At 44.3% G+C, this 12766-nt stretch overlaps 1 gene segment (V, D, J or C); it reads right to left on the bottom strand.

The window, feature by feature from the left end:
• Positions 1-852: 852 nt before the first annotated feature.
• LOC147091956 (Ig heavy chain C region, secreted form-like) overlaps positions 853-12766 on the bottom strand; it is a 32740-nt gene continuing 20826 nt past the window's right edge. The window contains 2 exon segments of the C gene segment in view: positions 853-1330; positions 1471-1598. Coding sequence covers positions 1322-1330; positions 1471-1598 — 137 coding nt within the window.

Genomic DNA, 12766 nt, shown 5'->3' with positions numbered 1-12766 from the left:
GACATCTCTCTAATTTACGTGTTATGTTCTAAGTTAATAAAAGCCTTACTTTTGTTCTGCTAACTTCGAGTCTCGGAATAATTGAGGCACATCACTCGGTATCAAACACGTGCTGTACCTGCCCTTGGAGTGTGTCTTGGGACAGTATAGAGGGAGCTTTACGCTGTATCTAAGCCGTGCTGTACCTGCCCTGATACTATTTGATGGGAGAGTGTGGAAGGAGCTGTTCTCTCTATCTGACCAGAACTGTACCTTCCCTGGGAATGTTTGATGGGACATTATAGATGGTGTTTTACTCTGTATTTAACCCGTGCTGCACCAGCATGGGACTCTTTGATGGGTCAGTGTCAAGGGAGATTTACTCTGCATAACGCATGTTGTGAACCTGCACTGGGAGTGTTGGATGGGGAGTGAAGTGGGAGCGTTACTCTGTAACTAACCAGTGCTGTGCCTTGCCTGGCAGTGGTAGCTGGGGAGTTTAAAGGGAGATTTACTTTGCCATGTACTGCACTGTATCAGGCTGCGATAGAGCAGAGCCCTGCTCTTTAACAGAGCCTGACATGTGAATCGTACGGACCATAATATCAGAGGAGACTGCATGGTGCGTCTGGGCTCTCTGCAATCATTCCACCTATACTGCCTGACATAAAAAGGCCTGGGTAAAAGTGTCTTTTCTCTGATGGGACACTGGGTGGCGCAGCGGCTCCTTAACCAAAGGGACTTGGGTTCAATTATAACTCAGACAGGACGGGTGAAAAATACCTGTCAGGGAAATAAAGAATGTGTGATAGGGAAACTGGAGCGGTGTGGAGGAGCCTCGGTGAAAGGAAATCAGCAAAGTCTAAGTTAGTCAATTTTTCATTCCAGATTTATTAACAATTTCACAGCATACAATTTACAGAGAATGGTTTAAAAAGGTAACACAAAGTGAATATAATAACTGAGCGTCACATTGAGAACTGAATACATGTGGTCTGAGCTGCAAGTTATCTGTACATCTCTTACAGACACCAGAGCGAGAAAACAGGGGCTCCACATAAAGGGAAGGGAACAATTGTGAATTAGAATAGAAAAAAGTGACTTACTTACATGTGAAACATTCAAACAACTCTAAGATACATATACCTTAGCCCCGATTATCTCACACATTTCAAACAGAAAGACGGAATTCAAGGTTATATTTTTCTCAGCTATAGATTCGGATCTTTATAACTGAAGACATTTTACTTTGAGAATCAACAAGTGGAAATATTTTATTTTCAGAACACAGCGATGTTAATAAACAGATGAGGAAAATCCATGGCATCTGAAATTCAGCCCATCACTTGACCTTTAAAAGAGGGATAAAAGAATAAAGCAGGGCTTTAGTGGTCTAGGATAATTATCTCAGTATTTTTATCAATGAAACTTTCAGAGATTTGTCAAACCGCTTCAGTCATGTCGAAGTTTGAGTGGATTGAATCTTCTCACCTTCACCAGTGTGACAGCAGCGCTGTAGAAAATGCTCAGGAAGAACAGGAGGATGAATGTGGAAGCGGTTGTCCAAATATTGCCGCTCTCGTCCTCATAGTCTTCAATCCAGATGTGGTCTGAGGAATCTACGGGGATGTAGAGGAGGAAATAAATTCAGATCATTTTTAATCCAAGATATCATATAATTATAGTGTGTGGGTGTTTTGTGTGTTAATGCGGGTGTCTGTGTGTGTTTTGTGTAATGGTGTGAGTGTGTTGTGTGTGTTAATGCGGGTGCCTGTGTGTGTTTTGTGTAAGCATGTGAGTGTATTGTGTGTTTTAATGCAGGAGCCTGTGTGTGTTTTGTGTAAGGGTGTGTGTGTGTTTTGTGTGTTAATGCGGGTGTCTGTGTATGTTTTGTGTAAGGGTGTGTTTGAGTTGTGTGTTTTAATGTGGGTGCCTGTGTGTGTTTTGTGCAAGGGTGAGTGTGTTGTGTGTTTTAATGTGGGTCTCTGTGTGTGTTTTGTGTAAGGGTTTGTGTGTGTTGTGTGTGTTAATGCTGGTGCTGTGTGTTTGTTTAAGGGTGTGTGCGTGTTTTGTGTATTAATGCGAGTGTCTGTGTGTGTTTTGTGTAAGGGTGTGTGTTTGTTGTGTGTATTAATGCGGGTGTCTGGGTGTGTTGAGTGTAAGGGTGTGAGTGTGTTGTGTGTTTTAATGTGGGTGCCTGTGTGTGTTGTGTGTGTTAATGTGGGTGCCATTGTGTGTTTTGTGTAAGGGTGTATGTGTGATTTGTGTGTTAATGCGGGTGCCTGTGTGTGTTTGTGTAAGGGTGTGTGTATGTTGTGTGTGTTAATGCGGGTGTCTGTGTGTGTTTTGTGTAAGGGTGTGTGTGTGTTTTGTGTATTAATGCGAGTGTCTGTGTGTGTTTTGTGTAAGGGTGTGTGTGTGTTGTGTGTATTAATGCGGGTGTCTGTGTTTGTTTTGTGTAAGGGTGCATGTGTGTTGTGTGTGTTAATGCAGGGGTCTGTGTGTGTTTTGTGTCTTGTTGATGTTTCTGTTAATGCGGGTCTCTGTGTGTGTTTTGTGTTAGTGTTTGTGTTGTGAGAGTGGTACTGCAGGGTTTTACGTGTGTTTTGTGTAAGGGTGTGTGTGTTTGTGTGTGCTATTGTGGGTGTCTTTGTCTGTTTGTGTAAGGGTGTGTGTGTGTTTTATCCGTTATTGTGGGTGTCTGTTTATGTTTTGTGTAAGGGTTTGTGTGTTGATTTGTGTGTTAATGCTGGTGTCTTTGTGTTTTGTGTAATTCTGTATGTGTGTTAATATGTGTTAATGCAGTTGTCTGAGTTTTGTGCGTAAGCGAGTGTGTGTGATGATGTGTGTTTAATGCGGGGTTATGTGTGTGTTTTGTGTAAGTGTGTGTGTGTGTTCTGTATCAAAATGCGGGTCTCTGTGTGTGTTTTTTATAAGGGTGTATGCTCGATGATGTGCATGTTTTTGTAAGGGTGTGTGTGTATTTATGTGTGTGTTAATACGGGTGCCTGTTTGTGTTTTGTGTAAGTGTGTGTGTGTGTGTGTTGATGTGTGTGTCAATGCGGATCTCTATGTGTGTTATTTGCAAGGTTGTGTTTGTGATGATGTTTTTGTTAATGCGGGTGTCTGTGTGTGTTTGTGTAATGTTGTGTGCATGTGTTGATATATGTTTTAACGTGGGGTTCTCTGTGCGTTTTGTGTAAATGTGTGTATTGTGCGTGTTAATGCGGGTATGTGTGTATTTTGTACGATTGTGTGCGTTGATATGTGTGTTAATGTGGGTGTCCGTGTGTGTTATTTGTAAGGGTGTGTGTGTTTTGTGTGTTAATGAGGGTGTCTGTTTGTGTTGTGTGTAAGGGTGTGTATGTGAGTTGTGTGTCTTAATGCAGGTGCCTCTGTGTGTTTTGTGCAAGGGTGTGTGTGTGTTGTGTTTGTTTTTGCGAGTGTCTGTGTGAGTTTTGTGTAAGCGTGTGTGGGTGTTGATGTGTGTTTTAAGGTGGGTGTCGGTGTTTGTTTTCTGTAAGTGTGTGCGAGTTGATGTGTTTGTTTATGCGGGGGACTGTGTGTGTTTTGTGTAATGGTGTATGTGTTGATGTGTGTTTATGCAGGTGTATGTGTGTGTTTTGTGTAAGGATTTGTGTGTGTGTGTTTTGACATGTGTTAATGCGGGTGTCTGTGCGTGTTTTGTGTAAGGATTTGTGTGTGTGTTGATGTGTGTGCTAATGCGGGGGTCTGTGTGTATTTTGTGTAACGGTGTGTGTATGTTGTTGTGTGTTAATATGGGTGTCGGTGTGTGTTTTGTGTAAGGATGTGTGTTTGTTGATGTGTGCTAATGCTGGTGTCTGTTTGTGTATTGTGTAAGGGTTTGTGTGTGTTGATGTGTGTGTCATTGTGGTGTCTGTGTGTGTATTGTGTAAGGATGTGTGTTTGTTGATGTGTGTGTTAATGCGGGTGTCTGTCTGTGTTTTGTGTAAGGGTGTGTTTTTTATGTATGTGTTAATGCTGGTGTCTGTGTGTTTTGCGTAAGTGTGTGTGTGTTGTGTGTGTTAATGCTGGTGGCTGTGTGCGTTTTGTGTAAGGGTGTGTGTGTTGATATGTGTGTTAATGCGGGTGTCTGTGTGTGTTTCGTGTAAGTGTGTGTCTGTTGATGAGTGTGTCAATGCTGGTGTCTCTGGGTGTTTTGTGTAATGGTGTGTGTGTCTGTTGATATGTGTTAATTCGGGTGTCTGTGTGTGTTTTGTGTAATGGTGTGTGTGTCTGTTGATGTGTGTTAATGCGGGTGTCTTTGTGTGTTTGTGAAAGGGTCTGAGTGTGCTGATATGTGTGTTAATGTGGGTGTCTGTGTGTGTTTCATGTAAGTGTGTGTGTCTGTTGATGAGTGTGTCAATGCTGGTGTCTCTGGGTATTTTGTGTAATGGTTTGTGTGTCTGTTGATGTGTGTTAATGCAGGTGTCTGTGTGTGTTTTGTGTAAGGATGTGTGTTTGTTGATGTGTGTGTTAATGTGGGTGTCTGTCTGTGTTTTGTGTAAGTGTGTGTGTGTGTTATGTGTGTTACTGTGGGTGTCTGTCTGTGTTTTGTGTAAGGGTGTGTGTGCCTGTTGATGTGTGTTAATGTGGGTGTCTGTGTATGTTTGTATTGATGTTTGTGTTAATGATGGTGTCTGTGAGTTTGTGAAAGGGTGTGTGTGTTGATGTGTGTTAATGCGGGTGTCTGTGTGTGTTTTGTGTAAGGGTTTGTTTGTGTGTTGATGTGTGTGTTAATGCGGGTGTCTGAGTGTTTTTGTGTAAGTGCTTGTTTGTCTGTTAAAGCAGGTGTCTGTGTGTGTTTGTGTAAGTGTTTGTTTGTGTGTTGATGTATGTGTTAATGTGGGTGTCTGTGAGTTTTTGTGTAAGGGATTGTTTGTGTGTTGAGTTTGATAACACGGGTGTCTGTGTGTTCTTGGATAAGAATGTGTGTGTGTTGTGTGTGTGTTAATGCTGGTGTCTGTGTGTGTTTTGTGTAAGTGTGTGTGTGTGTGTTGATGTGCCGGTAATGCACGTGTCTGTGTGTGTTCTGTGTAAGGGTGTGTATGTTGATGGATGTGTTAATGCGGATGTCTGTGTGTGTTTGTATTGTGTGTGTGTGTTGATGTGAGTTTTTATGTGAGTGTCTGTTTGTGCTTCGTGTAAGGGTGTGTGTATGTGGAAGTGTGTGTTAATGTGGGTGTCTGTGTGTGCTTTGTGTAAGCGTATGTGCCTTGATGTGTGCATAAATGCGGGTGTCTGTGTGTGCTTTTTGTAAGTGTGTGTGTTGATGATTGTGTTAATGCGGGTGTCTGTTTGTGTTTTTTATAAGAGTGTGTGTGTGTTGATGTGTGTGTTAATGTGCATGTTTCTGTGTGCTTTGTGTAAGTGTGTGCGTGTGTTGATATTTATGTTAATGCGGGTGTCTATGTCTGTTTTATATAAGGGTCTGTGTGTGTTGATATTTATGTTAATGTGGGTTCCTGTGTGTGTTTTTTGTAAGGGTGTCTGTGTTGATGTTTGTGTTAATGCGGGTGTCTCTGTGTGTGATTTGTGCAAGGGTGTGTGTGTGTTGATGTGTGTGTTAATGCGGGTGTCTGTGTGTGTTTTATGTAAGTGTGTGTGTGTGTTGATGTTTGTGTTAATGCGGGTGTCTGTGTGTGTTTGGTGTAATGGTCTGTGTGTGTTGATATTTACATTACTGTGGGTGTCTGTGTGTGTTTTGTGTAAGTGTGTGTGTATTGATGTGTGTGTTAATGTGGGTGTCGGTGTGTGTTTTTTGTAAGTGTGTGTGTATTGATGTGTTTGTTAATTTGGGTGTCAGTGTGTGTTTTGTGTACGTGTGTGTGTCTTGATGTGTGTGTTAATTTGGGTGTCTGTTTGTGTTTTGTGCAAATGTGTATGTTGAAATTTGTGTTAATGCAGGAGCCTGTGTGTGCTTTTTTTTAATGAGTGTGTGTGTTGATGTGTGTGCTCATGCAGGTGTCTGTGTGTCTCTTCTGTAAGTGTGTCTGTGTCGATGTTTCTGCTTATATGAGTGAATGTGTGTGTTTGTTAATCCGGGTGTGTGTGTTTGTTTTCTGTAAGTGTGTGTTAATGTATATGTTTGTGCGGGTGTCTGTGTGTGTGTGTATTAATGTGAGTGTCTGTTTGTGTGTGTTAATATGGGTGTCCGCGTGTGTTTTGTATAATTGTGTGTTAATGTGTATGTTTGTGCGTGTGTCTGTGTGTGTGTTATTGTGGGTGTCTGTTTGTGTGTGTTAATACGGGTGTCTGTGTGTGCTTTGTGTAAGTGTGTGTGTATTGATGTGTGTGTTAATATGAGTGTCTGTGTGTGTTATGTGTAAGTGTGTGTGTATTGATGTGTGTGTTAGGGTGAGTGTCTGTGTGTGTTGATATGTAAGTGTGTGTGTATTGATGTGTGTGTTAATAGGAGTGTCTGTGTGTGTTTATGTGTAAGTGTGTGTGTATTGATGTGTGTGTTAGGGTGAGTGTCTGTGTGTTGATGTGTTAGTGTGTGTGTATTGATGTGTGTGTTAGGGTGTGTGCTGTGTGTGTTGATGTGTAAGAGTGTGTGTATTGATGCGTGTGTTAATAGGAGTGTCTGATGATGTGTAAGTGTGTGTGTATTGATGTGTGTTTTAGGGTAAGTGTCTGTGTGTGCTTTTTGTAAGTATGTGTGTATTGATGTGTGTGTTAGGGTGAGTGTCTGTGTGTACTTTGTGTAAGGGTGTGTGTATTGATGTGTATGTTAATACAGGTGTCTGTGTGTGCTTTGTGTAAGTGTGAGTGTATTGATGTGTGTGTTAGGGTGAGTGTCTGTGTGTGCTTTGTGTAAGGGTGTGTGTATTGATGTGTGTGTTAATACAGGTGTCTGTGTGTGCTTTGTGTAAGTATGTGTGTATTGATGTGTGTGTTAGGGTGAGTGTCTGTGTGTGCTTTGTGTAAGGGTGTGTGTATTGATGTGTGTGTTAGGGTGAGTGTCTGTGTGTTGATGTGTAAGTGTGAGTGTATTGATGTGTGTGTTAGGGTGAGTGTCTGTGTGTGCTTTGTGTAAGGGTGTGTGTATTGATGTGTGTGTTAATACAGGTGTCTGTGTGTGCTTTGTGTAAGTGTGAGTGTATTGATGTGTGTGTTAGGGTGAGTGTCTGTGTGTTGATGTGTAAGTGTGAGTGTATTGATGTGTGTGTTAGGGTGAGAGTCTGTGTTTTGATGTGCTAGTGTGTGTGTATTGATGTGTGTGTTAATATGAGTGTCTGTGTGTGTTTAAGTGTAAGTGTGCACAGAGAGGGTGGAATGCAACATTTCAACTGATGGTCCTCAGCAACATCAGGGACACAACCATGATAAATGAGAAGTGGAGTCAATCATCAGCATGTATCTGGTCTAACATAATAATATATTACTTTACAAATAAAAGGGACAAATTTATCCCAAACCCTATATAAAAATAGCATGTTGAATATATTTTTTTACAATATGATTCTCATGCGGCATTTTGAACAGTTTTGAGCAGTGAGTTAGAAGCTGCTTTTTAACTAACGATAACTGAGTACATACAATAGATATTGGGTCACCTCCCCTTTCTCTCTCTCGGGAGTGTGGGTTAAAGAGGGTTATCAATGGCCCTTTGCCCTCTCTCTGGTGGGGGACTGCGAGGTACAGTGGGTTACCAAATGCCCTTTCCCCTCTCTCTGGTGTGTGTGTGGAAGTACAGTGGGTTACCAAATGCCCTTTCCCCTCTCTCTGGTGTGTGCGTGGAGGTACAGTGGGTTAAATATTGCCCTTTCCCCTCTCTCTGGTGTGTGCGTGGAAGTACAGTGGGTTAAATATTGCCCTTTCCCCTCTCTGGTGTGTGCGTGGAAGTACAGTGGGTTAAATATTGCCCTTTCCCCTCTCTCTGGTGTGTGCGTGGAAGTACAGTGGGTTAAATATTGCCCTTTCCCCTCTCTCTGGTGTGTGTGTGGAAGTACAGTGGGTTATATATTGCCCTTTCCCCTCTCTCTGGTGTGTGTGTGGAAGTACAGTGGGTTAAATATTGCCCTTTCCCCTCTCTCTGGTGTGTGTGTGGAAGTACAGTGGGTTAAATATTGCCCTTTACCCTCTCTCTGGTGTGTGTGTGGAAGTACAGTGGGTTAAATATTGCCCTTTCCCCTCTCTGGTGTGTGCGTGGAAGTACAGTGGGTTAAATATTGCCCTTTCCCCTCTCTCTGGTGTGTGTGTGGAAGTACAGTGGGTTAAATATTGCCCTTTCCCCTCTCTCTGGTGTGTGTGTGGAAGTACAGTGGGTTAAATATTGCCCTTTACCCTCTCTCTGGTGTGTGTGTGGAAGTACAGTGGGTTAAATATTGCCCTTTCCCCTCTCTCTGGTGTGTGTGTGGAAGTACAGTGGGTTAAATATTGCCCTTTCCCCTCTCTCTGATGTGTGTGTGGAAGTACAGTGGGTTAAATATTGCCCTTTACCCTCTCTCTGGTGTGTGTGTGGAAGTACAGTGGGTTAAATATTGCCCTTTCCCCTCTCTCTGGTGTGTGCGTGGAAGTACAGTGGGTTAAATATTGCCCTTTCCCCTCTCTCTGGTGTGTGTGTGGAAGTACAGTGGGTTATATATTGCCCTTTCCCCTCTCTCTGGTGTGTGTGTGGAAGTACAGTGGGTTAAATATTGCCCTTTCCCCTCTCTGGTGTGTGTGTGGAAGTACAGTGGGTTATATATTGCCCTTTCCCCTCTCTCTGGTGTGTGTGTGGAAGTACAGTGGGTTAAATATTGCCCTTTCCCCTCTCTCTGGTGTGTGTGTGGAAGTACAGTGGGTTATATATTGCCCTTTCCCCTCTCTCTGGTGTGTGCGTGGAAATACAGCGGGTTAAATATTGCCCTTTCCCCTCTCTCTGGTGTGTGTGTGGAAGTACAGTGGGTTAAATATTGCCCTTTACCCTCTATCTGGTGTGTGTGTGGAAGTACAGTGGGTTAAATATTGCCCTTTCCCCTCCCTCTGGTGTGTGCGTGGAAGTACAGTGGGTTAAATATTGCCCTTTCCCCTCTCTCTGGTGTGTGTGTGGAAGTACAGTGGGTTAAATATTGCCCTTTCCCCTCTCTCTGGTGTGTGTGTGGAAGTACAGTGGGTTAAATATTGCCCTTTCCCCTCTCTCTGGTGTGTGTGTCGAAGTACAGTGGGTTAAATATTGCCCTTTCCCCTCTCACTGGTGTGTGTGTGGAAGTACAGTGGGTTAAATATTGCCCTTTCCCCTCTCTCTGGTGTGTGTGTGGAAGTACAGTGGGTTAAATATTGCCCTTTCCCCTCTCTCAGGTGGGGGAATGTGTGGTACAGTGGGTTAAATATTTGCTCTTTGCCCTCTGTCTGGTGGGGCAGTCAATGGGTTAACAAGAGCTCTTTCCCCTCTCTCAGGTGTGGGAGTTGTGGTACAGTGGGTTAAAAATTGCCCTTTGCTGTATCTTTGGTGGGGGGTGTGGAGATACACTGGGTTAACTATTGACCTTTCCCAACTCTCTGGTGGGGTGTTGTGTTACAGTGGGTTAGCAATTGCCCTTTCCTCTCTCTTGGGTAGGCGAGTGGTATTACAGTGGGTTAACAATTGCCCTTTCCTCTCTCTCTGGTGGGGTGTTTGGTACAGTGGGTTAACAATTGCCCTTTCCCCTCTCTCTGGTGGGGGAATGTGTGGTACAGTGAGTTAATATTTGCTCTTTGCCCTCTGTCTGGTGGGGCAGTCAATGGGTTAACAAGAGCTCTTTCCCCTCTCTCAGGTGTGGGAGTTGTGGTACAGTGGGTTAAAAATTGCCCTTTGCTGTATCTTTGGTGGGGGGTGTGGAGATACACTGGGTTAACTATTGACCTTTCCCAACTCTCTGGTGGGGTGTTGTGTTACAGTGGGTTAGCAATTGCCCTTTCCTCTCTCTTGGGTAGGCGAGTGGTATTACAGTGGGTTAACAATTGCCCTTTCCTCTCTCTCTGGTGGGGTGTTTGGTACAGTGGGTTAACAATTGCCCTTTCCTCTCTCTCTGGTGGGGTGTTTGGTACAGTGGGTTATAAATTGCCCTTTCCTCTCTCTCTGGTAGGGGAGTGGTGATAAATTGGGTTAACAATTGCCCTTTCCCATCTCTCTGGTGTGGTGTTGTGGTACAATGGGTTAATAATTGCCTTTACCTCGCTCTCTGATAGGGGAGTAGGGGTACAGTGGGTTAACAATTGTTCTTTCCCCTCTCTCTGGTGGGGGAGTTGTGGTACATTGGGTTAACAATTGTACTTTCCCCTCTCTCTGGTGGGGGAGTTGTGGTACATTGGGTTAACAATTGTTCTTTCCCCTCTCTCTGGTGGGGGAGTTGTGGTACATTGGGTTAACAATTGTTCTTTCCCCTCTCTCTGGTGTGGTGTTGTGGTACATTGGGTTAACAATTGTTCTTTCCCCTCTCTCTGGTGGGGGAGTTGTGGTACATTGGGTTAACAATTGTTCTTTCCCCTCTCTCTGGTGGGGGAGTTGTGGTACATTGGGTTAACAATTGTACTTTCCCCTCTCTCTGGTGGGGGAGTTGTGGTACATTGGGTTAACAATTGCACTTTCCCCTCTCTCTGGTGGGGGAGTTGTGGTACATTGGGTTAACAATTGTACTTTCCCCTCTCTGGTGGGGGTGTTGTGGTACATTGGGTTAACAATTGTTCTTTCCACTCTCTCTGGTGGGGGAGTTGTGGTACATTGGGTTAACAATTGTACTTTCCACTCTCTCTGGTGGGGGAGTTGTGGTACATTGGGTTAACAATTGTTCTTTCCCCTCTCTCTGGTGGGGGAGTTGTGGTACATTGGGTTAACAATTGTACTTTCCCCTCTCTCTGGTGTGGTGTTGTGGTACATTGGGTTAACAATTGTTCTTTCCCCTCTCTCTGGTGGGGGAGTTGTGGTACATTGGGTTAACAATTGTTCTTTCCCCTCTCTCTGGTGGGGGAGTTGTGGTACATTGGGTTAACAATTGTACTTTCCCCTCTCTCTGGTGTGGTGTTGTGGTACATTGGGTTAACAATTGTACTTTCCCCTCTCTCTGGTGTGGTGTTGTGGTACAGTGGGTTAACAATTGTTCTTTCCCCTCTCTCTGGTGGGGGAGTTGTGGTACATTGGGTTAACAATTGTTCTTTCCCCTCTCTCTGGTGGGGGAGTTGTGGTACAGTGGGTTAACAATTGTTCTTTCCCCTCTCTCTGGTGGGGGAGTTGTGGTACAGTGGGTTAACAATTGTTCTTTCCCCTCTCTCTGGTGTGGTGTTGTGGTACAGTGGGTTAACAATTGTACTTTCCCCTCTCTCTGGTGGGGGAGTTGTGGTACAGTGGGTTAACAATTGTACTTTCCCCTCTCTCTGGTGTGGTGTTGTGGTACATTGGGTTAACAATTGTTCTTTCCCCTCTCTCTGGTGGGGGAGTTGTGGTACATTGGGTTAACAATTGTTCTTTCCCCTCTCTCTGGTGGGGGAGTTGTGGTACAGTGGGTTAACAATTGTATTTTCCCCTCTCTCTGGTGGGGGTGTTGTGGTACAGTGGGTTAACAATTGTACATTCCCCTCTCTCTGGTGGGGGAGTTGTGGTACATTGGGTTAACAATTGTTCTTTCCCCTCTCTCTGGTGGGGGAGTTGTGGTACATTGGGTTAACAATTGTTCCTTCCCCTCTCTCTGGTGGGGGAGTTGTGGTACAGTGGGTTAACAATTGTACTTTCCCCTCTCTCTGGTGTGGTGTTGTGGTACATTGGGTTAACAATTGTACTTTCCCCTCTCTCTGGTGGGGGAGTTGTGGTACATTGGGTTAACAATTGTACTTTCCCCTCTCTCTGGTGGGGGAGTTGTGGTACAGTGGGTTAACAATTGTACTTTCCCCTCTCTCTGGTGTGGTGTTGTGGTACAGTGGGTTAACAATTGTACTTTCCCCTCTCTCTGGTGTGGTGTTGTGGTACATTGGGTTAACAATTGTACATTCCCCTCTCTCTGGTGGGGGAGTTGTGGTACATTGGGTTAACAATTGTTCTTTCCCCTCTCTCTGGTGGGGGAGTTGTGGTACATTGGGTTAACAATTGTTCCTTCCCCTCTCTCTGGTGGGGGAGTTGTGGTACAGTGGGTTAACAATTGTACTTTCCCCTCTCTCTGGTGTGGTGTTGTGGTACATTGGGTTAACAATTGTACTTTCCCCTCTCTCTGGTGGGGGAGTTGTGGTACATTGGGTTAACAATTGTACTTTCCCCTCTCTCTGGTGGGGGAGTTGTGGTACAGTGGGTTAACAATTGTACTTTCCCCTCTCTCTGGTGTGGTGTTGTGGTACAGTGGGTTAACAATTGTACTTTCCCCTCTCTCTGGTGTGGTGTTGTGGTACATTGGGTTAACAATTGTACTTTCCCCTCTCTCTGGTGGGGGAGTTGTGGTACATTGGGTTAACAATTGTACTTTCCCCTCTCTCTGGTGGGGGAGTTGTGGTACAGTGGGTTAACAATTGTACTTTCCCCTCTCTCTGGTGTGGTGTTGTGGTACAGTGGGTTAACAATTGTACTTTCCCCTCTCTCTGGTGGGGGAGTTGTGGTACATTGGGTTAACAATTGTACTTTCCCCTCTCTCTGGTGGGGGAGTTGTGGTACATTGGGTTAACAATTGTACTTTCCCCTCTCCCTTGTGGGGGTGTTGTGGTACATTGGGTTAACAATTGTACTTTCCCCTCTCTCTGGTGTGGTGTTGTGGTACATTGGGTTAACATTGTACTTTCCCCTCTCTCTGGTGGGGGAGTTGTGGTACATTGGGTTAACCAT

The sequence above is a fragment of the Somniosus microcephalus genome, unplaced genomic scaffold (assembly GCF_052327205.1).
Source record: "Somniosus microcephalus isolate GS21.2 unplaced genomic scaffold, FLI_Smic_1.0 unresolved_chr3, whole genome shotgun sequence".
NCBI classification, from domain to species: Eukaryota; Metazoa; Chordata; class Chondrichthyes; order Squaliformes; family Somniosidae; genus Somniosus; species Somniosus microcephalus.
Note: the sequence above shows the minus strand (reverse complement) of the source record. Positions and strands in the feature narration are given on the sequence as shown.